Source organism: Ptychodera flava (genome assembly GCF_041260155.1).
Source record: "Ptychodera flava strain L36383 chromosome 23 unlocalized genomic scaffold, AS_Pfla_20210202 Scaffold_23__1_contigs__length_28996876_pilon, whole genome shotgun sequence".
NCBI classification, from domain to species: domain Eukaryota; kingdom Metazoa; phylum Hemichordata; class Enteropneusta; family Ptychoderidae; genus Ptychodera; species Ptychodera flava.
In genome coordinates, this window is record NW_027248277.1 from 19829079 (window position 1) to 19856773 (window position 27695).

Genomic DNA, 27695 nt, shown 5'->3' on the forward strand with positions numbered 1-27695 from the left:
TTATCATTGTCTTTCTCCTCCAATCGCGATTGCTCATCCTAGTCACATGACCGGTACAAATAGAAATTCTAAAAACAGAATCTCTAGCCAGGGAGAATAGCTTCGCATCCGACGGCGAGAAGTCCGCCGAAATTACCAATTTTTTGGTAAGTACAGCGCTATTTTTTACATTTTATCGTAGTCATATTATCCCTTGTGCATCTGTCATCAAAATTTGGGCGATTGGGCCGCGAAATCGTTCAAAATGTGACTTTGAGTGAGAGGGCATTCGTAGGTTAAATGGTCGCCATGTTTAAACCTATTATAATCTCCGTTTCACAACACTGAGAACCAGTTTAGTTTGGAGACTTCTCTGTTCGCGTTGTTTTGAATATCTCTAACCGATCCCCCAATATTCAAACAGAGGCCCTGCTCGGAATCCGTTTATTCCATGTCTTGGCCCGGCATCTGAACAAATACAATGGGAATTTCGATACATATCGGCCACGTACGACTCGACTCTCCCATATTTGCTTACTCACTCAGAGGCTAGAGCGCAGCAATTAATTATAGCAGCAACAACAGTAACTTGGCAAAAACAATTTGACAAATATCACTGTTGTCTTCGACGTTTTACAGTGTGCGGACTCATAATTTGTGGCTTTTCTACGGCTAGCTTGCCAAGTCAACGACGACAGTGAAGTTAACGCGACGCTAGGTATCAGGGACAGACGCGTTCCCTAACAAAGAGGTTCACCGACATCGTCAGAAACTATAAATAGCACCCCTGTGCTGCGGATAGGTTTGGTCAAATTCACCGGGCACGGTACATATTTGTTTGTTTTTCTCACTGAAGTCGACTGGAGAAATATCACAACGATTTATTGTCTCTTTTAAGTTTCCAGTTTGAGAGAATCATATATGAAGTGAATGATATATGTCGATTTTTCAGCGTCAATTTTTTTCATATTTATTGGGTTTCAGGATCATATGGTACTCATAGCCACACGCTCCTAAAATTTTCATCTTTAGAGTATCGAAATGTTAGCAAACATTAGCGCACTCGTGAATTTACAGCGAAACAGGTATAAGTTGATAAAAATGAAAGAATTATGACTGTAAGTCATACCCACCGGACATGTTTATATGTAAAAATATTTGGAAATAACGAGGAAGTGTTGTACCGGCTTTCAGGATGTAAACCCAAAACTTCATTCATTGAAAGGCACTTTGCGGTACATCCAACCCTCTTTCCCGAGACATTTATCGGAACATATTAGAATGATAGTATGCAGTGGATGTTATGTCAGTGAAATTGCTATACTGATGAATTGATTTACTGACTTGAAATTTTGTTTGTCTTATCCCAGACAGAATTCAGATTGCTTTAGTACTACTTTTCAACTTAGTACATTTTATCTCTGTCTCTGTAAGCTTGGTACATTTTTCCTCTGTCTCTGTAAGCTGGGTATTGAAACTGATAAGGGTTGAGTAGCATACATACACATCTACCGCCTGGCCCTTTGTCATGATTAGGCATTGCCATTTTAGATATGGTTTCAGAAAGGAAGCTATAAGCATGGATGATGTAATGTTCATTTCAAACAGCAGTGTGCAGTACTGTATGCGTCTCAGTGGATGGGAGAAATTACTCGATAACTCGGTCTCTATAACACACCATGTGATCAAAAATTAATGCCCATATCTGCATTTGCTGATAGGCCATTTTTTTGAATGAATGGCAAACATTCAAAGTCTGTTTTTCAAAGCGATACAATTGGTTATCATGGGTTGCTGTGTCTACTGTTAACACTTGCTTAGACTGTTTACCCGGCATATGGGTGTATAGTGGCATGATATATGTACTTTATCAGTCGACCGTAATATCTTGGTTGAAGGTCCACGCTCCATGGGCTGTATTCTTGATATGTCTGGTATTTTTTGAAGTCACAGAGGAGAATTGGTACACAAAAGTAAAATTACAGAGACACAATTTGTATGCATCGCAAAGCCACAACTATACATGCAAATGAACTGCAACACTGATATGCAAGACTGAAGTGTTAGGTATTTCAGAGTACAAGAATCTGATCATCAGTTGATGACCCAGCGGGGCATCCACCTTTATATGCCAACTTTTAGATTTACAGTCAGTATTTAACTGAAGGATTAAACCGTTTCCTAAACTTTAGTTGAGGTAACTCTAAACTATTCCCTTCCAAAAGAAAAATGGGGGAGGGGGTGGGATGGGGGTGTCACTGTCCAAATTTTGGTACCAGAGAAACAAATTCCTAAACGTAACAATATTTGAGTTCAAAATTAAACTAACACTGTTCTTAGTTTGTAGGAAAACAATGAAATTTATTTTTTTTTACAAAAAACAAGATGTTGAACACATTTATTTCACAGGGTTCAAAATCAGTCTACACAAATAGTATACAACAAAAATAAAGGTGTTAAAAAGGAGAGAGACTAGATATCTGTCCGCAAAGCACATTCTAACTTTATTAGAACAATTTAATCCTCTTTTTTCCAAGTTGTATTTATTTCTGTGGTTTGCCTATGGAGCCTGGTAGAAAGAGGATTAATTTTGTTTTGTCAGACTGTTTTTTGTTTTGCTCAAATGGGTGTGGGCTCTTTATGAATATAGGCTGGATGTAAATTTAGATAGGCTGGCAAGTAGTGGGCTTTTGTTGCATAAGTCATACCTGACGTTTGCTAAAGCAATTTCTTCTTGGACCAATCATATAAAGTGACCACAAAGTCCAAGTTGGCTGGGCATATTTTCAAACCAGCTGTATCATGTAACAAAAAAATATAATTGTCAACAAAAGGTTCACTAATTAAAAACACAATCACTTACACTATTCTCTCAATTCAGAATATAGGAACGGTGACTTGGAAATTTTTTCTCAGGAATTTTTTTCCTTTCTCTTGTTTCAAGGTTAAAGGGTATGTTTTCTTGGTTTATTTTTACTGTTGTGAGATAACAGTCGTGAGTATCACATTTTGGCTGACCCACAGCAGTTTAACAGGGTTGTCAGCTATTGGTCCATTTCTGATCATTTCTTGTCAAGACCATGTCAGTGAATTTGTACAACAGGTGCCAAATCGAGATCAGTATCTTCCAACATACAACAGGCAGCTTTCAGTGTCTGAATGCTCTTCAAGGAAATAATATTTTATGCAAGTGTTTATTCATATGCAAATTGGTGCAAATATGGAAATAATTTCCCTGGCTGTTTTGCTGATTGCATAGAATAGTAATATAGGTGTGAATGATCAATTATAATGCACAGAAGTTTGTAAATATACCGAGACATATTTTCCAAATCTGAATGCTTTTAAGGAAAACATTTTATGTGACTTATGGAAATTATGTCAATCTGAAAAAAGTTTATACTATTTTTTCTGGTTGAATAAATATGCAATGGGCAATTGTTTTTGATGTACTATAAATGTTTATGTGCATTCTGTTTCTCTACTGTTCATTTTATTTATGTCAAGTGGTTGACTCTCCAGCTATAGTCTAGGATTTAGAAAGAGCTTGGGTAGGCAGCAAAGACTGTAAAACTGATAAAAATAGATGAAAGGGGAACTTTGGCCCAGCTTGTTAAGTCATAACTCTTTTTGCAAATGCAGAAAAATCCAGTATCTACTAAAAGAGTGCTACATAATGTGCATTTGTAGGGCTTCTTAGTGTGTATTTTTGTAGGAACCCTGTTTCTTTTTTAGTGACTGTTTAGATTTTTCCTTGGCATGTTCTGTAGGTACACCTGTAGAACACTAGACCACATAAAGCTAAAAAGAGCGTTACTAAACATGCATTTGTACGGCTTCTTGGTGTTTGTTTATGTAGGAACTCAATTTTCTTTTATGGATTGTGTTTAGATTTTTGCTCAGTTTTCACTTCAGGTGTACCTGATCAATACTTGACCACATCCAGCTATTTGTATAACTCCATGACCTGTCTGAGTCAGAAGGTGCTTTTCATAATGGATACATGCGTATCCCCTAAGACAAAGTCCAACTCCTCCAAAGCCCTGTATTGTTCAGTCTAGCCTCGCTAAGATCTTATGGAAGTGTTGTTCGTGGCATCATTGGCATACTTTCAAAAATGAAAACAGGACTGCAAAGAAAATGAATTTATTTCCCATGATTCAGTGGACTATGTTCGAGGGATATCAAACACTGTCAATTGATATACCTGCTGTCGTCCACACCAATTGATGATACAATCAGATCATTTTCAATATACTCGCCAGATTTGTATTCAAGGTAAAGTATGAAAATGTTAAATACATTTTATAGAAGAAAGCCAGAGGGCTGATTTGAAGATAGTTTTGCTATCACACATTTTACATTGAAGAGGAATCCCCCATGAAAACCAACCTTGCCCAATTTCCTGCTGACTACTTTGTATATATGTGGTTCAACTTTCAACTTTTTGAACATTTACAAGCATTCTTCTTGTACATAAACATGTAGAGACAGCCAACTCCATTATGCGTGTATGCTAGGAAACAAACAATTAATAAATTTGCAAAAGAATAAAGTGTGAAAAGCTTTAATCATAATGCTACATGTAAGTAACCACATTATAATGGAATGGTGAGGCAAAACAATCTTACGTCTGGAGGTCTTTAATATTAGCAATTGTAAATATTTTACCTTTTTGCGTGCTACCCTTGAATTATCAGGTATGTATCACAGTCCAGTTCCAACCATGTTTTCCAGTAAGGTTGAGCCCGTATATGATTATGAATATTGTTACACAGGGCCAATTATTCATCTTAGGCAGTGAAGTTGAACCAGGTCAGAGTGGTAAATAAAAGCAGTAGTACCACTGTTGAACTTTTTCTCGATGTTTGCTGTCAGGCCTTGATTGTGTTTTGCATGAAAACCTACGATAACACTGAAACTAGTGAAAGTGGTGACTGGGGGTAAAGAAAACACTGGGAGTTCAGTGTCTAGTTTCGCTGTGGTCACTGTGGGTCAAACGAAGGTTATACAATTTGCATGTCTTGTACGCCACTCTGCATACAGGAAGTCTTACTGATTTCCCCATTCTTTGTTGTTTTCCTGTTGTAAACAACATTTTCAAGTATGTCAGTAGGGTCTTCAATTGGTTATTAGTAGAGTAACTTCCTGTCGGGAGTGGTTTCTTCACTTTCATAAAACACTTTTAATTAACTGATCGTTTTTCCAGTGATTCATGATCTTTGATTCATAGTGGAAATTGTTTTCAAAATTTTCAGATTCACTTGCCCACTGCCTACCGGTGTAGGTGAAAAAAGATCTTGTTGTTACATTGCATAATGTAGCTCTGTTTCAGTTTGCCACAAGCCAACACTCAAGTTTTCACCTGAATAATGCACTCGTCCATCCGAGACTCTCACACCCCCTCATTGGCCTCACAAAGTAGCCCTCTCCTACTCAGATTTTATTGGTGTAGCCTGGCTCAGCAAGCTGGTTCGTGCCCGCTTTTTGTAAACATTTGGCAGTTGACTGTCCCAACCGGACCATTGAGGGCTTATCAGCGGAATGACATACTGTGAACTGGAACTTTGAAACTGTGTAGTAAACCAGGGGCTGTGAGAATCTAAATGGGCTTGTAGTTGTACTAGCCTAGTAGTAAAAGCAAAATGGTGACTAGTTTGGTCATATGAAAGCTACATGAGCATGGGTGAAGATTTGCTTATCCCAAAAAGGTATAGTTTTCTCCAGATCAAAAGGGTAACCTTAGTAACATGGCAAAGCATCTTTTGCTGGTAATAATCAGCTTTTCCAAATTACCCTTCATAATTGTAAAAAGGAACATGCATGTACTGGCGTGGATTATCATAATTAGGAATTTTTGCTATCTTTCTGAGTATCCAACTCTAAATATGGTAGATATTTTTAGAAAATTAGAGCGATACCAGTTATTGGGCGAGCGACACTTATCCTACTGAAACCATACACTTGACCATATGTTTGCAAAAAAGGACAGCAATGATATTGACCTATGAGAAAGCAGGCATTGTCACTTTCTAGAACCCCAGGGCTGTCTCCACAGGCATAGTCTTTGTGCCATGTAATTTGTGTACATGAGATGGATAAAATTTTTAGTATTTTTGTTTTACAAATATAACATTTTCTGATTCTTTTCCCTAAAGTATCCTGTGTACAAAGTTTTATAAGCCTCGCCAATAGAGTGTGTGCAGTGATGTTTACGAATGAGTCAATAGGCCTGACTGAAGAAACCACCCTACAGCATTGTACTGTACATCATGTACATCTAAGCTATAACTAGTCTACTAACTTATTATAACTTATAATAAGTTATTAAGTTATTACTACAGTGAACAGTAGTAATTCATTGTACAGTACATCATGTACATCTAAGCTATAACTAGTCTACTAACTTATTATAACTTATAATAAGTTATTAAGTTATTACTACAGTAAACAATAGTAATTCAAAAATATGTTTCATTTCAAGATTACTTTATGTTTGCATTGGTTGTGAAATCACTGGTCATAGAGGTACACAGGCTTTATAAGTTGTATAGTCTGCACCGCAACAGTGTGACAATAAGAGATAGAGGGAGAGAGGAATTTGTGACCAAATTGCATTTAAATGAGACAAGTAATGTTCCCAAGTGAAGGTACCGTGCAACTGCAGTATTACCACTGCCGCCACTGTGGCTATTCAGCTGCTGTGGGAGTACAATGGTGCTAGCTACAGCTGGCTGCATGCAAAGCACATGTAGATGTATGGCTGTTGCATGTCAATACACGTCATGCAAATTCCTGTGGGCCGTTCACCCCAGTTTCTCATTTGTAAGGTACAGTTTGTGGAAGGATGCGTTGTAGTTAAATATAATACACAATTTAAATTAGGATGATTTGTTACTGAATTTACCATTTCTGTTACATCACCCCTTTCACCACCATGGTTTAGCCCAAACCCGCTATTAAAATTGTGGTGATTGTGGACCAATTTACAGTGAATCAGGGTGAACAGCTGTCCTTCCTGGTTCATGTCGCCATCACATCAAGTAATGAAAACCATTTAGGCATAACAGGTCCCATGTGTTGCATTTAAAAAAAAGAATATTTTAAGACCCATGAATACCAATATACTGTAAATTTGATTTGTACCAAGCAAACCCTCTGTAACATACATGTACCAAGTAGGTGAAAATGTCATTGTGTATAGATACATGTAAGGCTGGATACCACTGGGTACCGCTTTTCACTGACCTTGCACAAGGGGAAGTGATACTGTCTGGCAGGATTAGGGTGAATCCCTTTCACCACCATGGTTTGACCCAAACCCATTGTTACAAATGCTAATTGTGGACCTGTTTACAGGGAATGGATGGTGAACAGGTTAAGTATTAGGAAGTACATATTTGCCGCAATTTTAAAAAATTCAAACTGGCTTAAGTTGTAAGCAGTGATTCTGAAGAACAAATTATCCTTCCTGGCCTAACGTAGTTTTTCAGACTTGATAATTCAACTGTTCCTGTTGGGTTGCTATCAACTGTATCCCATCATGAGAGTGAAAATCTCATATGAATTACCTGTTATCAGTAGTGTTGTACCCTGTAATTGATGCAGGAACTTCAAACCTTTATAAGGAACCATACTAGGATTGGTCATCGTGTTATGATGTTGCACATATTTCTTCATAAAAAATGTATTTTCATCAGAAAAGCTGCCTAAGATTGTAAACGCTCATGAATTAGAACAATCATAACCAAGCTACATGTATGTGTCACTGTTTGCAACACCTGGTGGAAAAGCATATTTAGGCACCTCCGCCCCACCCCCACCCCCCGCCCGATGAAATGTGCCCCACAGCTTGATGAAGGGATACAATATGGAATCATGAACAACTAACCCGTACCCAGACTCTGAAATGCTGTTCTTAGTTACAAGGTATACATGGTTTCACCCAGTAATAATCAAATTGTAATACTACACCTGTATTGTTAGAAATCTGAATCCTGCAGCCCAAGAATGATTGTTGTACGATTTAGACACAAAAGTTCTCTTTCGTCTAAATAGATACAACTCGTCTATCTGACATGTAAAGCTATACATGTTAGTCATGTCATAAAGAGAAATATTCTTGAAAATAGATTAAGAAATCATAAAGGTCACGATGCTAGGGTAAAATCTTTGAATGGCATAATCAGTATGAAATTTACATAATTTTGTTGCATAAATTTATTCCTTTGGACCAGACACCTGATAAAACTAATGGATAAAAGATTTGTAATAATAAGACAAACAGCAGAGCATATTGAAAACCGATTCTTTCCCCCATACCTTTTTTCGCCCCTTGGTCAAATATACTGCTCACCAAAATAAATGATTGTGCTACATGTAGTAATTGTACAGATGTGCAAAATAAAAAAATTATGTGTACTTTGAACCAGCAGAGTACATGTATGCATCATTTGATCAGTATTATTTCATTTTTTCAAAATTAATGTTCATTTCAAGATATTGCTCTTCATTAGCATACATCATTTGATCTGCTTCATTTTCATTTGTCAAAATGAGTTTTCATCACGATAGTCTCGGACTTCATCCAGCTATGCTTTAGAACCAATCATATCTGAGCGTTCTTATCAACAATCAGAAACAGTGCCCATCTCTTCATGTTGGAAGGCCACAATAGGAACTGTTGGAAGCATATTCAGGGAACCGAGCTATGTATGTGGCATCTCTAATACTAATATTTGCCTTTTTTTGGTGCGATGTGGGGGCAATATTTCCCTCAACATGCTTGTATCGTCTAATCCGAAATACACATAATTCTGTTCTCACTCAGTTAACTTGTGGATCATTATTATAATTTTAGTTCCCCAAAAAGAAATGATTATTGCATAACAACACAATTCTAAGAAAAAAATCAAAATAATTTCATAAGGTCCAACATGCTTTGCTATGATCATTTATTTTACCATATGGTATTTATTGCTTGAAACAGTTATACTGTAGAAAAATATTTAGTTGTTAGATACCAGAAAGAGTGCAATAAAAGTGAGGGAGCTTTATGTGACCTTGCAGCAGAATTGGTTTGACCAGTGTTCTCCACAAATAAAAATATTAAGTGGGTGGCTAATTTGCATAATCATTTGCATAATATTAACATAATCATTTGCATAATATTTACATATAGTTTGTGTTCAGCAAAAATTGACAAAACAGGGTACTCATGGAGCAGAGCCCCTCCACTGATTTTTTCAAAATTCAGTACATCCTCACTAAGTTGCATAAGCTCCTACCCTTGTTTAACTCAAATAAAGAAAGGTTAGGAGAGTAAAATATACCGTTAAAGTTGGTAAAACTGCTCAGATCAAAGAAACTATTAAAAGATGTAAAACAATGAGATATCGAAGTTCCCGTGACAGCATCGCTAGGAAAATACTACGTTTTTCAGTACGTTTATCAGGGTTCTCTGACAATGCGCACCCCCGGTACCAAAATAGAAGAGTCCCACTCTGATGTCATATCCGCCATTGTTTACGGTATATTTTCATTCATGCACGCGATCTGGGATTTTATTCTCTTCACATGCATTTTCATTTGTCTAAAGCAAGTAACGCTCCATCTGTTAAGAGTTTTTACCGCTGACTATAACAATTTTCATTGCTATGTTGCTGTTTTCACAAGATACTGACCGTTCGATCTTGGAAAGTTGAGTTGCTTTTACGTGCAGCCAACGCATGCCGGTGCAGTGACAGACAGTTCCGTAAGCTATGCTACGCTGTTGATCGGCAGCATACATGTCTTCGTTCCACGTTTACTTTTTATTTCAAGATGTGAGTCAAACAGAAATTTCACCAAATTGCCACTTCTGAATCTAGGAAATGTGTAATCAGTTTGATTTCAAATTTTCGTCAATTAAGAGCAGAAATCGACTTTTGCTGTCTTTTGACTATGGTTTTATATCAATTTTTCTGTCCTTTACAATTTCTTTGGATGGGTCGGTGGAGTCAAGGGTGTGAACAATAGCGTCGCGCGCCGCGACGCTGTTTGGGCTGGGAGAACCCCGATGATGGTGTTAAAAGAATGTGTACTTTCTTGGGGGAAATTCGGCAGAATCAATCGAGACAACACTTAGATCTTGATGCGACCGCACAGTTTATTGTGTCACCGTCCGGGTGGCGGGACGGTGATTGTGTGAATGGGTTGACAAGTCGGTCGAGCTTCTCTCGCGGTCTTTCTTCCGCTATGGTCGTCGTGACATATCTTGACGAGGTATTAAAATGACAAATTCACACATACAACAACAGCAAAATGTGCCTTATTGATTTAAATTAACACCTTATTGAAATTCAATACAGAAACAAACGAAGCACGGCATAAAAACATTGCCGTGAACCAAACCCGCCACCCCAGAACAAAGGCTGACGGTGGGTTTCAAAAGCATGGGCGGCCGAAAATTAAACTGGGCGGCGTAGATTTTATCTGGGCGGCCGTGAAATTAAAGTGGGCGCACCGCCCACTTAAAAGGCGCCGTGGAGAACACTGTTGACCTTGATGTTTTCAGTCAAATAGTTGGACTCCTACATTGGAAATCTAGGATGGAATGGTTACAATGCTGAGTACATTGTACCATGTAACACCCCCACCCCCACCCCATTATAACATTTGGACCCAGACCAACCAAAGATAGTACTGTTGTGAAGAAATAGTGCTGACTGAATCTCCCCTAGCTGATGGTATGAGCAACTGTTGACAGCTGACATGGTAGAATATCCTAATTTACATACATGAACAGTATTTTATGCATTCTTACAATTTTGTTTTTTTCAACTGAGAGAAAAGTGGTTAAAGAAATATACTAATAACTGTGAGAATCACCTAGTAGTTAAAATCAATATCCCCGGTACATCACAAGTTATAAATGTATATTAAATGATGATAAATAACTCGGCTTTCTTATATAATACTGTGTTTGTTTAAACCTATGTGGAAGTATTGTAAAATTTTTGTTTTCACCTACAAAAAAGCTTCAGTTTTCAAAAAAAAATTATTTTGGCATTTTGATTGGATGTTATTTTCACTATGTGCACAATCAAGTGTCTATTACCGAGATGTCCTTGGTTTGATGAATGGTGTTGATGTATTGAACAGAAGAGGGAAACTAGTTCTGATAGGTGTGTACCCTTTCTATGTGGTAAAAAAAATTATTTTTTTTAGTCACTGTTATCCTTTGTGTAGAAATTTAAATGTACTTGGATATGACTGAATATTGGACCAGATTTGATGTGTTATTGACAGTCAGCACATTGGCAAGTGTCAGTTCTTGTGTTTGTCATATCCTTTGGGCAAGGCCAAACACATCCAGATTGATGTACATGTACTTGATCAAGTGTTTCACGTTCTGCAAATAGACAGGAAGTCTTACGACATGAACAAGGGCCTTCAACGGCGGGGAAAATTGTGATTTTTAGCTCCCATTTGCCATACATATATGGCAATTGGGAGGTTATATGGTTGAAAAAAGTCTGTATGTGAGATGTCTGTCTGTATGTATGTATGTATGTATGTATGTATGTATGTATGGATGTCTGTCCGTCCAACGCAAAAACTCCGAAACTGCTGCACGTATAAAGCTGATTTTTGGTGTACTGATGCCATATGTGGTCTAGATGTGCCGTTGTAAAAATGAACTTGTTAGTTTTATGGATATGCAAATGAGGTAGAAAAAAGGGCGAAAATGGTCAAAAATCAATAACTCAGGAACTACTCTTCTGATCATTGTCATATTTGGTTTCCAGGTACCTTGGGCCCCACCTGTTCAAACATATAGATTTGGTGTCAATATTGGCTGCTTTCTATTTTTAATGAATTTTTTCTCTATTTTTTTGCCATTTCAGTAAAAAATTGTTTCCTCTGAAACCAATGGTCTGTTCGCTTTAAAATTTGGTTTGCAGCTTTCTTGTGATGACCCAAAATAAGATTCATCGAAATTATGGCAAAATTTGCATATTTGTATTTTTGGGCAATTTTTGCCATTTTTGGTCAAAAAAATCTTCTTTGAAACTGTGTATGCCATTACTTTCTAATTGGGTGTGCAGGTTCCTAGGAGTGACCTGAAGATGACTCGGTGAACTAAAGGCGAAATTTGCAAATTTGTGGTACTTTTTGCCATGCTTTCAAATTTTGTACACAGGTTAAATGTAGGTCATTCATTTAAAGTCAAGTACTGCCTGTGTGAATGAGCAGATTATGATTGTGCTGTTCCAGGCTGAGGTGTTATTTATAGGAATGATGCAATGTTAGACGGTAATTGATATTCAACTGAATTTGACTTACATTGTATGTAACTCTTGTACTGTATAAACCCTATCAATTCACCCAGAAAAAAATAGTTAATATAATTTTAAATAATTGAATTAATTAGGAAATCAACAAAGCCAAAATAATTTTAGTGTAGAATTATTAGAAAGTTCAACATTTTTGACAGTTCATAGTGAAATGTTTACCATTTTGGATGATTAAAACATGTAAAGGCAACTTTCCTGAATCCCGACTTTGACATATTCTGTACCGTCATGTATTGTTCTCTGTATGTTATCTAAAAGAAATTGCTCATAATAGTTTGTCATGATAGATCGGCCAATATCGGCCAAATAAAGAGAGATAGAGACAGTTCCTATTTCCAGTTGTAATCAACTTGATAAGGATTAAATAAAATTACATTTTGAGGTAAAAAATAGAGTGGTCAATTAAAAGAGTGGTCAAAGTGATAGGGTTTTTATGGTAAAGCTGGGCTATAATATTCCTCATGTTCTATCTATAGCAATTATGCAATCTGTGTAAACAGTGCAATGAAAGAGTTACATGATTCCTTATAATACTTTTGATGACCTTGAACTTCTTAAGTTGAAAACATTTGTCTCTTCAGTGTGCTTTCTCTGAGTACATACAGTCTCAACTTATTCAACAGAATACTTGCAATGTTAATTTGAGAGTTAAAATGTGCTTGGTTAAGAGGATGAAAATACTGATAAAGTTAACAAGCTGAAATTCTTATAACCTGACAGATATTCTTGGTTCTTTTTGACATATATTGATAAGCAAGGCATGTTTACTTTAATTAGAATGTAATTAACTCTTGTTTATATTATTATAAGCAGTAGTACTGGGTATCAAGATGAACAAGCTGATATTGATAGGTTGGGCGGCTGTTGGAGGTTAAAAGCTGTAAAAATAAATGTATGTATGTATGCATGTCTGTCTGTCTGTAGGTATGTATGTATGTATGTATGTATGTATGTATGTATGTATGTATGTATGTATGTATGCATGCATGCATGTATGTATGTATGTATGTATGTATGTATGTATGTATGTATGTATGTATGTATGTACGTATGTATGTCCATCCACTTTAAAAACTTCTAAACCGCAGCACCTAGGTTCTTTATAGTGATTTTAGTTACATTTCTTCAAATTGTGGTGAAATGTTGAAAGTTGTATTTTTGGGGCGATTTTCCCATTTTTGGTCAAAAAATCTTATTTTCTGAAAGCGCTCATCCCATTGCTTTGAAAACTTGTATGTATTATCCCAGGGTTTGCCTTTGTCAGATTCGTTCAAATTGTGGTGAGATTTTCATATTTGTATTGTTGGGGCAATTTTTCCCATTTTTTGTCAAAAAAGTCATTTTCTCCCAAAGTATTTGTTGGATTGCTTTAAACATGGTAGTCTTGATCCTAGGGTTGTTTTCTGTCAGATATGTAAAAGTCATTATGACATGGAGCATTTCATATTGCTGGGGTATAAGATTAATTTGGACTTGCAATGGAATTTTCTTAGTAATCAACTTGTAGGAATGCACTGTCATGTGTGTACTGGTACTTAGTATTTCTGTAAAATGGGAGCACAGTGTCATTGACACTATTTTTATTTCTAGAAATAATGAGTGAGCATTGAGGTGCCATTCAGTTACGACTATGAGTGTTACATATAAATTCATAATATATTGTGATTTTATTTCTGGAGATGATAAGTGTATGTTGAAAGCACAGAGGCACCGTTCATCTAGGAGCGTTATATAAATTTACAAATGAATAATTAAATTTTAGAAATGTGACATTTATGATTGATGAGTTAATGTAAAAGAACAACAATTTGACTTTCAAATTTTAAATAATGAAAGGGAAGATATTTGTTATACATGAGTTATCATTCAACTGCTGTAGTTATATTCAGAAGGGAGGGGTTCATAAAAATTATTTTAAAAGTTGTGAGGAGGTGACTTTATTCCTCAGAAATGATCGAGAAAATTGGCTTGTCTTTGAAATGAGTGGTATTTAATTGGCCCCCGTGAGTTGTTCCTTCACACAAGTCTCACTGTTCGGTTGCTGTTTGAATGTGTGTGAGATTCATCAGTGACAGCTGTCAGAGAAAGTGTTGATTCATCTGTGAATTTCATTTCATCAAGTTATTCAGATCTCATTTGAATTATTTCACACGTCCTGAGCGACATGACTTGCCAGTATTGATTATGACGTGGCCAGTGGATAATGGCTTGTATATAGTCTCTTCCCACAGGCACCACTGGTATTGTTGTATCGGCAAGGTCAGAAAAATAGAACGGACAAAGGTGATCACATTCAATAAGTAAGCCAAGGACACAGGAAAGCAAATCATTTCAATTCAAACCCAATGGGTCCCATTACTTTATGTTCAGGGCTACCCGGAAATTTTCATGCCATTGCGTTCATGAAATATGATCAGTTTCGGCGGCAGCTTTTCAGCATTATTTATTGTGAAACCGCCTGTATAAAAATTAATGATTTTGTTCATGCTAGAAACAAAAAAATTGAGAAATGACAGGGTGAGACAAGTAGTTGATTGATGGTTCAAAATTTATAACTTGCACAAAATTGCTCTTTGTAGCCATGCTACAGCTTTCCTCATTGCACTGTACTATACATGATTATCAGCAAATTCACACACACACACACACATTGTACATACACTTAACACACATGTACATGCATACTCCCAACAACACATAATTTTTGGCACTTTTTTCAAAGTTCAAGTCCTTTGAACTATTGTGTGGAGACCATCAGTAGTGCATACATGTCATTAAATGTCAGGTCACATCTCATACAAAGGTCATCTTTGGTACAATGTCAGCCATATTTCTGGCACCTCTCACATACAGACACACACAGTCACACATATGTACATGTACAAGCCAACTGTAAATTTAATTTTCAAATTTCAACTCCCTTGAACTATTGTTTGCATGTTTGGTTGAATGTCAGGTTACACCACATACTGAGGTCATCCTTGGCACAATGTCAGCCAGGTTTCTGGCTGTGGGCCAGCCATACACAATCACACAGAACATTCCGGTATAAATTATGCGCCTGACTAACCAAACGAGTGGTTTTTGTTGTACTATTTTGACTTGGAGGTCTACACAACAGCAGAAGCAGGCAATCGCACCGCAGAGGGACGATCCTTTGCAAAACAATATAACTCAGTACACTACTACAATGCTGTGAAAATACATTGTGAATGTATGTCTGTTTGCACTTTCTTTGATTATTCTCAAAATCATGTCTAATCAGGCCACCATGACATATGTTCAACATTTCAATACAGATTGTATGTGTTTAATATCCATGTTGTTGTAAACCACTGGGCCTTTGGTCTTGATTTAGACTATAATTCATTTGTTGGCAATTAATGTTGTACCACAGAAGACTGCCAGGGGTCCCTCTCTTTATGATTGTACAGAATCCATTATGTTTTCAACACTAATAGTTGATATTTCAGTCTGTTCAGGAACAAGAACAACATCACTGTACTTGCTTTATAGAGCAAATCAATGACAAATGCCACCAAATTTGAAGCCAAAGAGAGCACGCTCTATACAGTGGCATATCAATTAGCTGATACGTGTAGATAGTAAAGTGTATGCATTAGGCCTATATCCCTCTGTACCAATGAGCATATGTATGTCAATATGTAAACATGCATCAAATGCACTTCATACAGACATTATCCATTTACTGTACTGGATTACACAGCCATTGTGCCATGTCAAGTACATTGAATTAAATTCCTGGTTTTTTTCAATTTTTTTTTAAACTCAGTTTTTTATGTAAGACTATTCTACTATCCATTTACATGTACATGTCCCTAACTACACAGCCATTGTATTGTGCCATGTCAAGCACATTGAATTAAATTCCTCTTCTTTTTTTTCATTGCAGAGTTTTATTAAAGTAATCAACTAGATATTCAAATGGAACAAGAACAATCAAATCAACCCATGCTATGTAGGAATGGCTGTGGATTCTATGGATGTCCTGCCACGGAAGGAATGTGTTCAAAATGTTACAAAGACTCTGTCAAACGGAAGCAAAACTCAAACCAATCTTCTGGCAGAGTTAGTCCTAGTCAAAGTAAGTCAGTGAAATCTAGTTATCAGTAATATTGGCAAAATAATAATTTAGTCGGATTTATTGTTAATATCTTTTCTTGTGCTGAAACATAGCCTGTTTACATGGCTATGATTACATGAGGAAGTAGTGTAAATCATGGGGTCAGAGGTTATCCGGAAGTAGAAAGCTAAAATGAGGTCAGAGGTCATTTGGAAGTAATCCCCCCAAGTGAAATTTCCATATAATAACTGCTGCTGAAGTGAAGCTATTGAAGTCTGAACGTAGAATGTGGACGAATAGTGTATGGATGAAATTATAGACAGCTAATGCCTGTACCTCCTTTATGTTTGTTACTTTCAGCTGTATCACACACTCTGCAAATGTACATTGCTTTGATAGTGTCACAAAGAGGGACACAAAGCCTAGAAGCTGTCCTTCAATTTCAGGGCCTTGTATTGTCCAGTAGAAGGATAGGTTCAGCCTACTCTGCAGAAAAACAATCAAAACGGAAAATTAACCCTTTCACCCCCAGAGTTTGGTGTGACCCAATTGTTTTAAATAGGATGGGGGTAGAACTATATACTGGAATCGGGGGTCTAGGGATCATACAACATGAAATCCACAGACTGTTATTTCCCTAGCTTCAGAAAAGGAGTATTTTATTATTGAGGGTGACTGTCTCGAACTTGGGCCCAAAGGTCGCAGTTGTCCTCATTAGTGCCTGTTGGAAGGTCAGTTGTGTACAGGACAGCAGGCGTGTTATCACTGCATGTGGCTGATTATTGTTCTTGGTGTGAAGGCTGCTTGGACACATTGAAATGTTATTTGTGATGTGTTCTATTTCCTCTCCCTAGTGGGTTTTTTTTTGACTTTTGTTGAAAGTACTGTACAAAGCTTTTTTTAGTGTTTTTAGGTTTTCATTGCAGTCAGGAGGTATTAATTTATCTGAAAAGACAATTTAACAATTGCAAATTTGGGCGAAAGTTTCAGTCTTCTCCTCAGCTTGGAAAACAGAGAGGCGACAATTTACATAACAATGCATAATTTGCATATACTTTTGTTGTGAAAATGTATTCTTTTGTACAGTTATTAACATATGAATAGGTTGCTCAAAAATAGAAGGTTGGCCAAACCCTAAAAATACCCTTGTGGAAAATCCTTTTTTAGATCAGCGGCATTTTAAATCGAAAAATTAAACGATTATAATTAGTTGTCCTGAACTTGAATTTTTCATATTTCAGAGATGTCATTGACATTCGAAAGACCCTGAACAATATTGAACTTGTCAAGTAAAAGAGTTAATTCTGCTTCATATCATATCAAGACAAGATCAATAGAAATTGATGTTCAGTAAAAGTTTCTTTATGATGCTCTATGGGTATACATTCACAGTACGCTTGAAGCATCATACAAGGAAATACATCTATGGTAAGCTTGAAGCATTGTACAGGGCAATACATCTATGATAATCTTTAAGCATTGTACAGGGAAATGCCTTTACATGTGTAGACACTACATCTAGTCTGCTTTATAATTATTGCACATTTATCAACAAAAACTCTTTATGTCTGAGCAGAACCAGTCCTTGCCAATGGAAGGACTTGATATCGCATTCTTGACGTCATTCAGTGTGCTAGCCTAAGCTAAATGGATGCCATACTTACCCCCAACCCGTCAAAAAAAACAACCAAACCAAACAAAACAAAAGTGGCTTTGAAGCTCGAAAAATTGGCATATTATATGTACTATGGCCAAGGGTAAGAAGCGCCAAGAAATTCCCATATTGACTCAAAGTGTTCAGAATTATTTTCATCATGTAGAGAAAACGTTAATTTGCTTCAGACTTTGGTCTTGTACACTCATAAAATTGAACTTTATTCATGCAGAGATTACATTGTAATTAAATAGACAGCAAACTGTTTCTGTATAATTATAATTAAACTAAGGAAAGAAATTCTTGCATAGTTTAAATTTTGATGTTAAGTCACAAGCCACACTTCTTGAGATTGTAAGGTAAGTCAAATATTCAGATATCAAGTTTAAACTGTCTATTGGCTCTATGTGAAGCCAAGGCATGGTATTTTTTGGATAAGTTCTAGTAGGACAGTATTTGAGTATAAAGTCCACCAAACACAGGCAAGGTCCAAAATGACATACAAGATTTAAGTGTCAGACATGGACAGTATAACATATCAATTGTAATGGCTGCACATCAAAATTCAGCTCAGTTTTTCTCACTGTATGTACAGCATATTAAGTTAATATTGATAGCAGTAGATAAGTTGATAGGCTCTGCATATTAGTTACAACACTTTGATTGGATAGTAAACTGAATGATTGATCAGTGTGTGCAGTTCAGACAATCAGCCTTATCAGTGGTTTGACAATTACCACTAACCTAGGCACTCCACTTCAAGACCACTCAGCATAGGCAATTAAAAACCAGACCAGCTGCAACTGAGATGACCATGTAGAAATTTTACATGCCGTGGTGACAGACTGTTATCCTGATAATCCATTTGATATCAATTCTCTCCTACATTGGAAAGAGTATCGGGTCGTCACCTTCTTGCACATGTGCCCATTATGCATGTTGATAAACAAGTAAAGCCATTTAGCAGCGTCTACTCAGAGTTTGTATGACACACTCTTTGCATTGGACTTTATCAAAATGGAAGTCACCCTGGCTACCTCCGATAAAATGTCAGAGAATCCATCACATGTTACCATAGGGGATTGGGTCAAGATGCGTGTCCACTGTTTGTATTACTGTACACCATTACTGTAGTCACCTTAGTCAGGCCTTTTAACTTAGTCCTTGTCTTGCCAACTTAATATTTCAACATCAGGTCAACTTGATTAAAACTTTTGAAGCACATGTCCCATATGGTTTCATCTCAACACAAAAAAGGACAGTCTAAAACCCATGAAAACACACATACTGTAAACATGGTTTTTACAGACTAGCTGTAGCTGGCATATTATACATGTATATGCAGTTTTGGCTAAATATTGTATTTGGAACAGGGAAGGGATACTGTCTGGCAGAAAAAGGTTAAAGTAATAGTCTTTCTCTATGAGAAAAGGCCTATTGAAATCATTTATCAACATCTGTGATCATCTAAATTGTGCTATCAATCAACAGTACAGTGTGTAAACGTTGCAAGGGACTTGCATCTCACAGGCCCTCAAATGACAATCTAAGCTTTCAACCTTTCTACTCCCTGGTATGGCCTGATTCCATTGTTTTCTATGGCAAAGGTGGACCTCTCCACAGGGATACAGGGGTGACAGGGTTGATGATTTCTGATGATGCCGTGCATTGAGTACATAATGACCCACTAATCCTATCTTTTCTCTCAACAGCATCTTTATCAACAACATCGACAAGTACCACCAACCTAAGTACTCCATCGTCAGAACCCTCAGCATCAGCCATTACAGCAACCACTACAACTACCATTACATCTTCTAGTCACTCGGAGAGCGAGGAAACACAACCCATCGGTGCTACAGCCAGTCAGCAAGCCACGCAGGGCTCCCCAACAACTTCAACAGCCTCTACTAGTAGTGACGAAAAAGATGATAGCGACAAGAAAACGAAAAAGAGGAACCGGTGTTACACTTGTCGTAAGAAAGTGGGCCTTACAGGTGAGTCTTTCAAATTTGCAAATAAATTAGAAGTACAGTCTGATGTTAGAGTTATGCCACTTAAAAAGAAAGGTTGATTACCTGATCAGAAAATACGGCAACTTATCTTGATAAAATAGTTCAAAGATTAACCTTTGAGTGCTGTATTGTTGCCAGCAAAATTTTGGTGAAACATTTTTACCACTTTTTTCTGTAATTTTTGATAATTTTGGACCAAATGGATATCACATTTCATTGACTACAGTTTTTTATCAAAATTTTGACAAAAATCTGAAAAAAAATTGACTGGAGCATATTTTCTAAAGGTGACAAAAATTGACTTTGGCGCTCAAAGGGTTAACAGTGTACTAACAGTCTGTGCGTTAACAATGCAACATTGATGCCTTCACAGTGGTTAGGGGCTGTGGTTCATTTGAAGTGTTTTCCTGCCAAGTTTGTGTACAGCAGTATCTTTTGTATAATTTATAACCACAAGTCTTGTCATTCGATATCTTGGTTTCAACTATCATATTGTACGGCCAAGGGTTGAAACCAGGTCAGATCTTTAAGAAAAATAAACTGACTTCTGAGTCTGATTGGTGTAGCTTTCCTGTTTTATTCCACGTTGTAAATCACCCGATTTTTTCTTGCAGTTTCAACAACTGGATTGTCAGAGGTCAAGTAATTTAACACAATTGCTACGATAAGATTTGCTTTCATAATAACAATTTAATTATATCTTGTAAACCAAGCATTATGAAGTATCACATGTATTGTGACGCCTACAGCCAGAGATATCAACATGCTAACTATTCTTTTGTCAAACCCAACCCTTTCACCTTTGACGATGGGTGATTTGGACTTGACCAACCCTCTCATCACCATGGTTTGGTCCAATTTTCTTGTTTACCATCGCAAAAAGTGGACCTCTATACACAGAGACAAGGGGTGAACGTTGAAAGACTTCGTGAAAACTGAAGAGCCATGCAGGGAATCCATTGAATGTACAAATTATAACTGATTTTGTTCAAAGACATATAGCGTTTTGTTTTGTTGAAGATGTAGGCCATCTGTCTGTATAGCACCAGGAACTATAATTTTATGAATTAGTGGATGTACTTATATGCCTCTATGTATGTATAAAAGTCCACAGAGACATCTTAAAAATCATTACATCAATTGTTTTACTCGGAGTCTAATAGGCAAATGCAGGCCCAGTAAAAATATTTCAGCTGGATGACAATACATTGTCACTGTCAGGATTCCACAGTGTATATACACCATTTTGTGTGTTGTTAAATGCAGCTGAATAAGATTAGTCTGAACACCTGTCTGTTACGGAATCTAACCTGTCCAAACTTGCACATAATTCCTGTCAGTGCTTACGAATACCCCAAGACAGGTACCATAGTTGGTACATTTATACTTAGACTAATTAAAGATTTCAAAAGAATTTAAATCATGTGAATAAAATAGCAGAATATAAAATCAAATCATAAATAAATGCGAAAAGTTGCGCTCTGAATTAATAATGTTATTGAAGATGATCCAGCTGTGAAAAGCAAGTAGCTGCTCAGATATCTTTGAATATTTTATATAATACACATTCTGTAGACCCAGTTTGGTTATGTGGTCATGTGTGTCAAAGCACATCATATTTGTGTGGTTAAATGTATAAAACAATTGTCAGTCAATAGTACTCATGCGCCAAAAAAACTTGCCCGTACAGACACGTACAGTTTGTTCAAAAGTGACTGTTTTGTGCAGTCAAGCTTAATGTTAACATCAATGATTTATGTAAGGAACACATTTTAAAAGGGTGTGGTAATACGTTCCATGTTATAGAACTTGTACAGGTTTTCATCAGCCATGGTGTCTTATGAAACGTATATTGTCCAGCTGTGGAAGGTTGGCTTTGAGATGTCCAGTAGAATACATTTTGACCACTCACACCCATTGTTGTGGTCATTAACACAAAGTCAGTAGCCATGATAAGCATATTGACTTACTATTAGGTGTATCATGAAAATTATGGGCTAGTCATTGCAGACTGGCCATGAAGTGGGCTGTATAAAATATTAACCTGCCACATGAACACATGTTGACAGGCCATGTAGTGTATGTAATTGATCACATGGCTGATCATGGTCATTGACTAACAAGGAAGTATGTTCTTGAAACCTTATTGACCAGGTCTGTTACATCCTTCATATTGACTGGGTGCTTACACCTGTGCTGAAATCCAGTCATGATATAGCTGTATTTTAAAGGAAAAGTGATCAGCTGTTAATGTTAGTCTCTGTAATGCATTGTATTTGAAAAGTCATTAGTTTTATTCATGGCTGTAATGCTATTGGACACAGGGAAACACAATTACTTGTGACTTGAAATTCAGATGGTTGCTTTCCTCACTTGTTTCGTGAATTGATCAGTTTGTTTATTTATATACTTGTTTGTTTATTTGTCTGTTATTTATTGATTTGTTTATGTTTTGTTGCAGGATTTGAATGTCGATGCGGAGGACTCTTCTGCAGCATCCATCGCTATTCAGACAAACACAATTGTACATTTGATTACCGCGCCGAGGGGCAGGAACAAATTAGGAAAAACAACCCCGTCATTGTCGGCGAGAAAATCCAGAAAATTTAAGATAACAAAAAGGAGACAAAGAAAAAACCCCATGATTCATTATGTACAGCACGAATACTAGTAGATTTGGAAAAACAAGGATATTGTGTGTGCATGTGTGTAACTCATTGACGTTCAGCGTTGGTCATGTTGGATAAGTGTTGCCTGTGGAAGATACTCAAATTCAGGGAAATGCCTGTTATTTTTTGGATGTTAGAAAAGTAATCTAATTATATAGTATTTATTAGAATTAAGCTCTTGTGACTTTTTATTTTATGCGGTGAAAACAAGGTGTTGGGTGCAATAGCCTATTTGCTATATTTTATGTTTACAAAATAGGTATGATAGTCAATGTGACGTTTGTTTGGTTTTGCTCCATCAGCAAATCCATCCAACATGACTGACTTTGAAGTTTACTCTTATGATTTCATTGGGCTTGAAAAATTCATAGTGCTGCATTTTTCGGAAAGCCAGGGAGCCTTGATTATACCCCCTAAGTGATTGTGAAAATTTGCCCCCAAAACCCTGTTGTTTTTGACAAACATGGAGGCCACTCATGGTGCCCTTAGGTCATTGATAAAAGGTAACAGAGTCTACAGAAAGACTGCCCAGTTATATAAAGAATTTAAAAATAATTTGTCTGACGACATTTGCACCAGTTCTTGTAATATTGCTCCCTGTGGTAAGCATGAATTTTCAAATCCCAATATTATTGGCATCAGTTTTGCCTCAAATATTGCTCCCCGTGGCAAGTGTGAATTTTTCAAACCCCAAATTGTGTGATATTTCTAGTACAGCCAAGTATGAAAATTGAAAAAAATTAAATCATTTTTTTTTGGACAGTTTCATTTATTAGACTCCTAGGATGCAGTTAGATGTTTATTCATATATTATTACGGTAACTTTTCTCTCTTTCTTCAGCCTCACTTGAGCTTTAGTGCAAAAAAGTAAAAATAAATTGTAAAATAATATCTATTTGTAAAAATATTTTTTCCTAATAATGTATCAATAAACCATAAAAAAGCTAAAAACAGAAAAAAGCATTGGGTATGTCCAGTAAACGGAGATTCTGGAACAGAAAATTGTAGTCAGAAAAATGTGTGTACTTTTCGTAGACTACAATTCTGGAATATTCATCTGTGTATAATACTCCTAGCAGATCCGGACTGGAAAGAGAAATCCACCCAGCATACGGAACGCTGATGTCAAGGGATTTCCCCGGCCTGGATCATCTGGAATGCTACATCCCAATGGAATACAAATGTTGCAGGCTTCAAGTTCTCTCCGGACAATGTTTAATCGTTTTTTTCTTTGTCCCTCTCTCGCCCTAATCTCACTCAGCTCTTTACAAAATCGTGAAAATTTTGAAATTATGACTTGAAGATTAATAAAACAGGGAGGAATGCCAAAACAGGAAGAAGACAATACATAATACAGTGAAAGCGAAAGAAGCAGTGATTATATTGTCATCTAGCCAGTAAGCAGAGATTTGTACATTTTATTTAAAACCAGTCTCAAATAGCATTAAAAACAATACTGAGAAAGTGAAACGAAGAAATTTGGTCTGTGTTGATATTAGTAACTGTTGTAGAAATAAACTTTCTGTATAAAGGGTGTAGTAGTTGTTAAAATATCAGGCATAGCAAAATCTGAAGATTGGTGGGCACTTTGTCACTGAACATTGGACAAGTCAGTAACCCTCTCACCAACAATGGTTTAGCCCAAACTCATTGTTATCAATGGTGATTTTGGACCTGTTTACAAGGAATTGGGGGTGAAAAGGTCAGAGTTCCATGTGATGCAATCATTGATGTGTATTCCATTATTTTACAATTTCTTGTTCAACTCACAGAACTAAATTCAAATTGCACATCGTCAGCCAAAACAGCCTGTATGTACTTGTGTGTATTTTCCAAACTCATTGTTGACAACTGAATTCTCGGACTGAAATTCATCTGTCAACCAGCCACAGGACAGCGTATTGCATACCTGTTTGGAATATGCAAGGCAAATACTTTGGAAATCAACACACTCTTGAAAGAGAGAATAAATTGTACATCACTTTATTGAACAAGCATTGGAACTACAACCGCGGCAAAGCAAGTGCATAGGTAACTGATTGTAATACAAACACTAATAGTAATTAATATGTAGTCTAACTTCGCCTTGTTTATCTATACTTTGTCGCTGTCAGTAAGAAATCTCAGCAGTGTGGCGTTAAATGGTACTGTCTTCAGGAAGTCCATGCCAGTTGATTTCTTATATTTACGTTTGGCAAGGAGACTTCTCATATCTAAACCAAGCACCCCGTGGTTTATTAGCTCTTTATCAGTAAAATAAAGATGCCGCTTCTATACTTTAAAGTTTTCCAGTACTTTTTCCTATCGTAGTTTCTGTTTGTATTACAATCAGTTATCTATGCACTTGCTTTGCCGCGGTTGTATTTGATTGATAGGAATACGGACTGAAAAATGGAATGTATATACCAGTATATGAGATATAGCATTGCTGTATGTGTGCACCAGTCTTCAGATAGAGGCCTTGTAGCGATACAATGTAGATTGTAGCTGTTTTTACTGAGAAAAACAATTTCTGTTTGTGTGTGGAGAGTATGCCCCCTCCTTACTTGACAGTTCTCTTACTTGACAGTTCTCCAGGCCAACAAATTACTAATATTGGAGACCAGACTAGAATTGGAGTCTCCACATAATGCAATCTTGCATGTTTATATGTAGTACCAGCCTTTTCATCTGCATGCATACATTGATAGCATTCAATACTAATAGCTGTCAAAAGTCTGCCATGCTAGTATTTTCTAAAATAGAAAATAGAAATTTTAAAACTTTGGTCTCCATTTCTCAGGTTGTTAAACCTCTGTGCCACAAGAAATGGTTTAACCCTGTTGTTTCCTGCAAGTGTGTGTAGACAGGTGAATTGACATTTGCAGGGGTGATAGCATGACAAGCTTTGATCATTGTGTAAGGTTAGAATCCTTGCAAAAAATCAAAATGATAAAATGCTGTGTTATTATTCAAATTGTATGTCACCACGATTTTTTCCAGTGTATAAACTGTGATTTTATAAACTGATCTAAAAAACTACCTATCACTGTGGTTTTTGTACTTGAAAAAAAATCGATACAGTGCTACAGTATGAAAGAACAGTATTAGGATAGTAACCCCCTGGACATCTGCGCTGCAAACATTTTCAACCCATCAATAAGGTGGCTAGGAACAGTTTGGTCTCCTGTTGGTAAATTTTCCAGGGGGTAACCAACCTAGCATCCATGGGATTCGAGAAGGCATCTCGATCAGTGACATTTTCCAGCCCAGCATACTCTCCACATAGCCAACTTGGATTCCAGTTTCCCTCAATTTAGTCCTTCTCTCCCCCACCAAACTGTGGTATATCTCCAATCATTGTTGTCATTTGGGTTAACCAATTATGCAGATAGGGCTGGGAGGGGATGGAATATCTGTGATCAGTACAGATTCATTTGCAACAGGTCAAACGTTGATATGCATGCCTTATTTTATAGAGTGCACTTTTCTGAATCATGACAATTTTCTGGAAAGTGAGACTTGACCCCTTCACACCGGACAGCTGTGGTTCAGCCCAGTTATGTCCAATAATGTGGTCGGACCACTTTACAGAACGACAGGGGTGACAGGGTCAAGCAAAATCCAAAGTGTATACAAAGCTAAATATAAAACTTCCTGTGGTTAAAAAAAATTAAAAAATCCTGAAATGTCTACAGATTGTGTGGTAGACTTACAACAGTTCATGCAAAAATTTGAAAAAAGTTCGTCTCAAAGATTAAATGTTAAATTTTACTGTTGTTAAGTAAAGTTCACAAGAAAATTGTCAATTTCTCTTCATGAGGTGCACATTTCTTTTCCTTGAAAGTAGTCATTTGACCTTTTTGCCTCTTCATTTATTTTATCAGTGAAACATGAAATAAACCACTGGACCCTGATCCTTTTGTAATGAACTCCTTGAATACTGTGAGTTTGTTTTTCTACCTCTAGGATTCTTGTGCTGAGTGTAGTGTTTGAGATATCTGTTCAATGATTTCAGATTTGATACACAAACTTTCCTCAAGGAAGCAGCTCATAGTTGCATAATCACGAATAAAATTAAGGCTCATTATGTAGATATTAGGATAAGAGACTGAAAGGAAATTGACAAACGCACAGATAAGTATTACGGGCCTCTACATATATTTGACTGCATTCATATTTCAGTCACAGAGTAATATGCACACTTTCATAGAATACCAATGAGTATCATAATGTGAATGATAAGGACTGCTGTTTTGACCTATTGATATTTTTCCAGACTAATTTTTAAGTTGGATCAGATCAGGCTAAAAATCTTAAGGAAATCGTCTGTGACCTCTGTAGAAACAAAACAAGATCATGCTGACGTACGTACACATCTCGATGTGTACTGGTTAGAAGGTTTTAGGTAGAATGTGCCTCGAAAGAGAAAGACTTAAACTTTTGCACAAAAGTTTCTCAATCATTCTCTAAATCAAGAATAAAAATCAGGGCAAAGTTTGGTACCAGAGAATCATTAAGTTACGTAATATTTACGATGAAATTCAAAATGGACGCCTGGCACCTTGTAATTCTATGGGGAAAATGAAATTTTCTATTTTCACAAAACTATAGACCAGACTATCTAAACTTTACTTACTCCAAAAGCTTTAAAATCGGCCCCAACAAGCAGTGGACTAGAAAATATTCTCCCTGTCCCTTAGGTGCATTACTGTATTGAACTGTTGTTGAACCTTTATGAAAGAACTAAGCTAATTAACCCTTTGAGCACCAACGTCAATTTTTCTTCTTTCACAAAATATACCCCTAGTCAATTTTTCTCAGATTTTTGCCAAAGTTTTGGTAAAAACCTGTAGCCAATGAAATATGGTATCGATTTGGTCTAGAATTATCAAAAAATTTCAGAAAAATCATAAAAATTCATAAGAATTGGAAAAATGTAGCTTAAAATTTTGGTGGGAGAAATTACAGCACTCA

At 36.6% G+C, this 27695-nt stretch overlaps 1 protein-coding gene across 2 annotated transcripts; it reads left to right on the forward strand.

Annotated features, from left to right (window-relative positions):
• On the forward strand, nt 1–26650 carry LOC139123574 (AN1-type zinc finger protein 6-like). 2 transcript variants are annotated; one of them, XM_070689740.1, is made up of 4 exons: nt 1–146; nt 16231–16422; nt 19768–20052; nt 22532–26650. In XM_070689740.1, the coding sequence occupies exons 2-4, from the start codon at nt 16263–16265 to the stop codon at nt 22678–22680; spliced, it is 594 nt and encodes a 197-aa protein (XP_070545841.1). In that variant the 5' UTR covers nt 1–146; nt 16231–16262; the 3' UTR covers nt 22681–26650. The 2 variants fall into 2 exon arrangements, with proteins under 2 accessions (XP_070545841.1, XP_070545842.1); XM_070689741.1 differs by lacking the exon at nt 1–146 and adding an exon at nt 784–805.
• The last annotated feature ends 1045 nt before the right edge of the window (nt 26651–27695 follow it).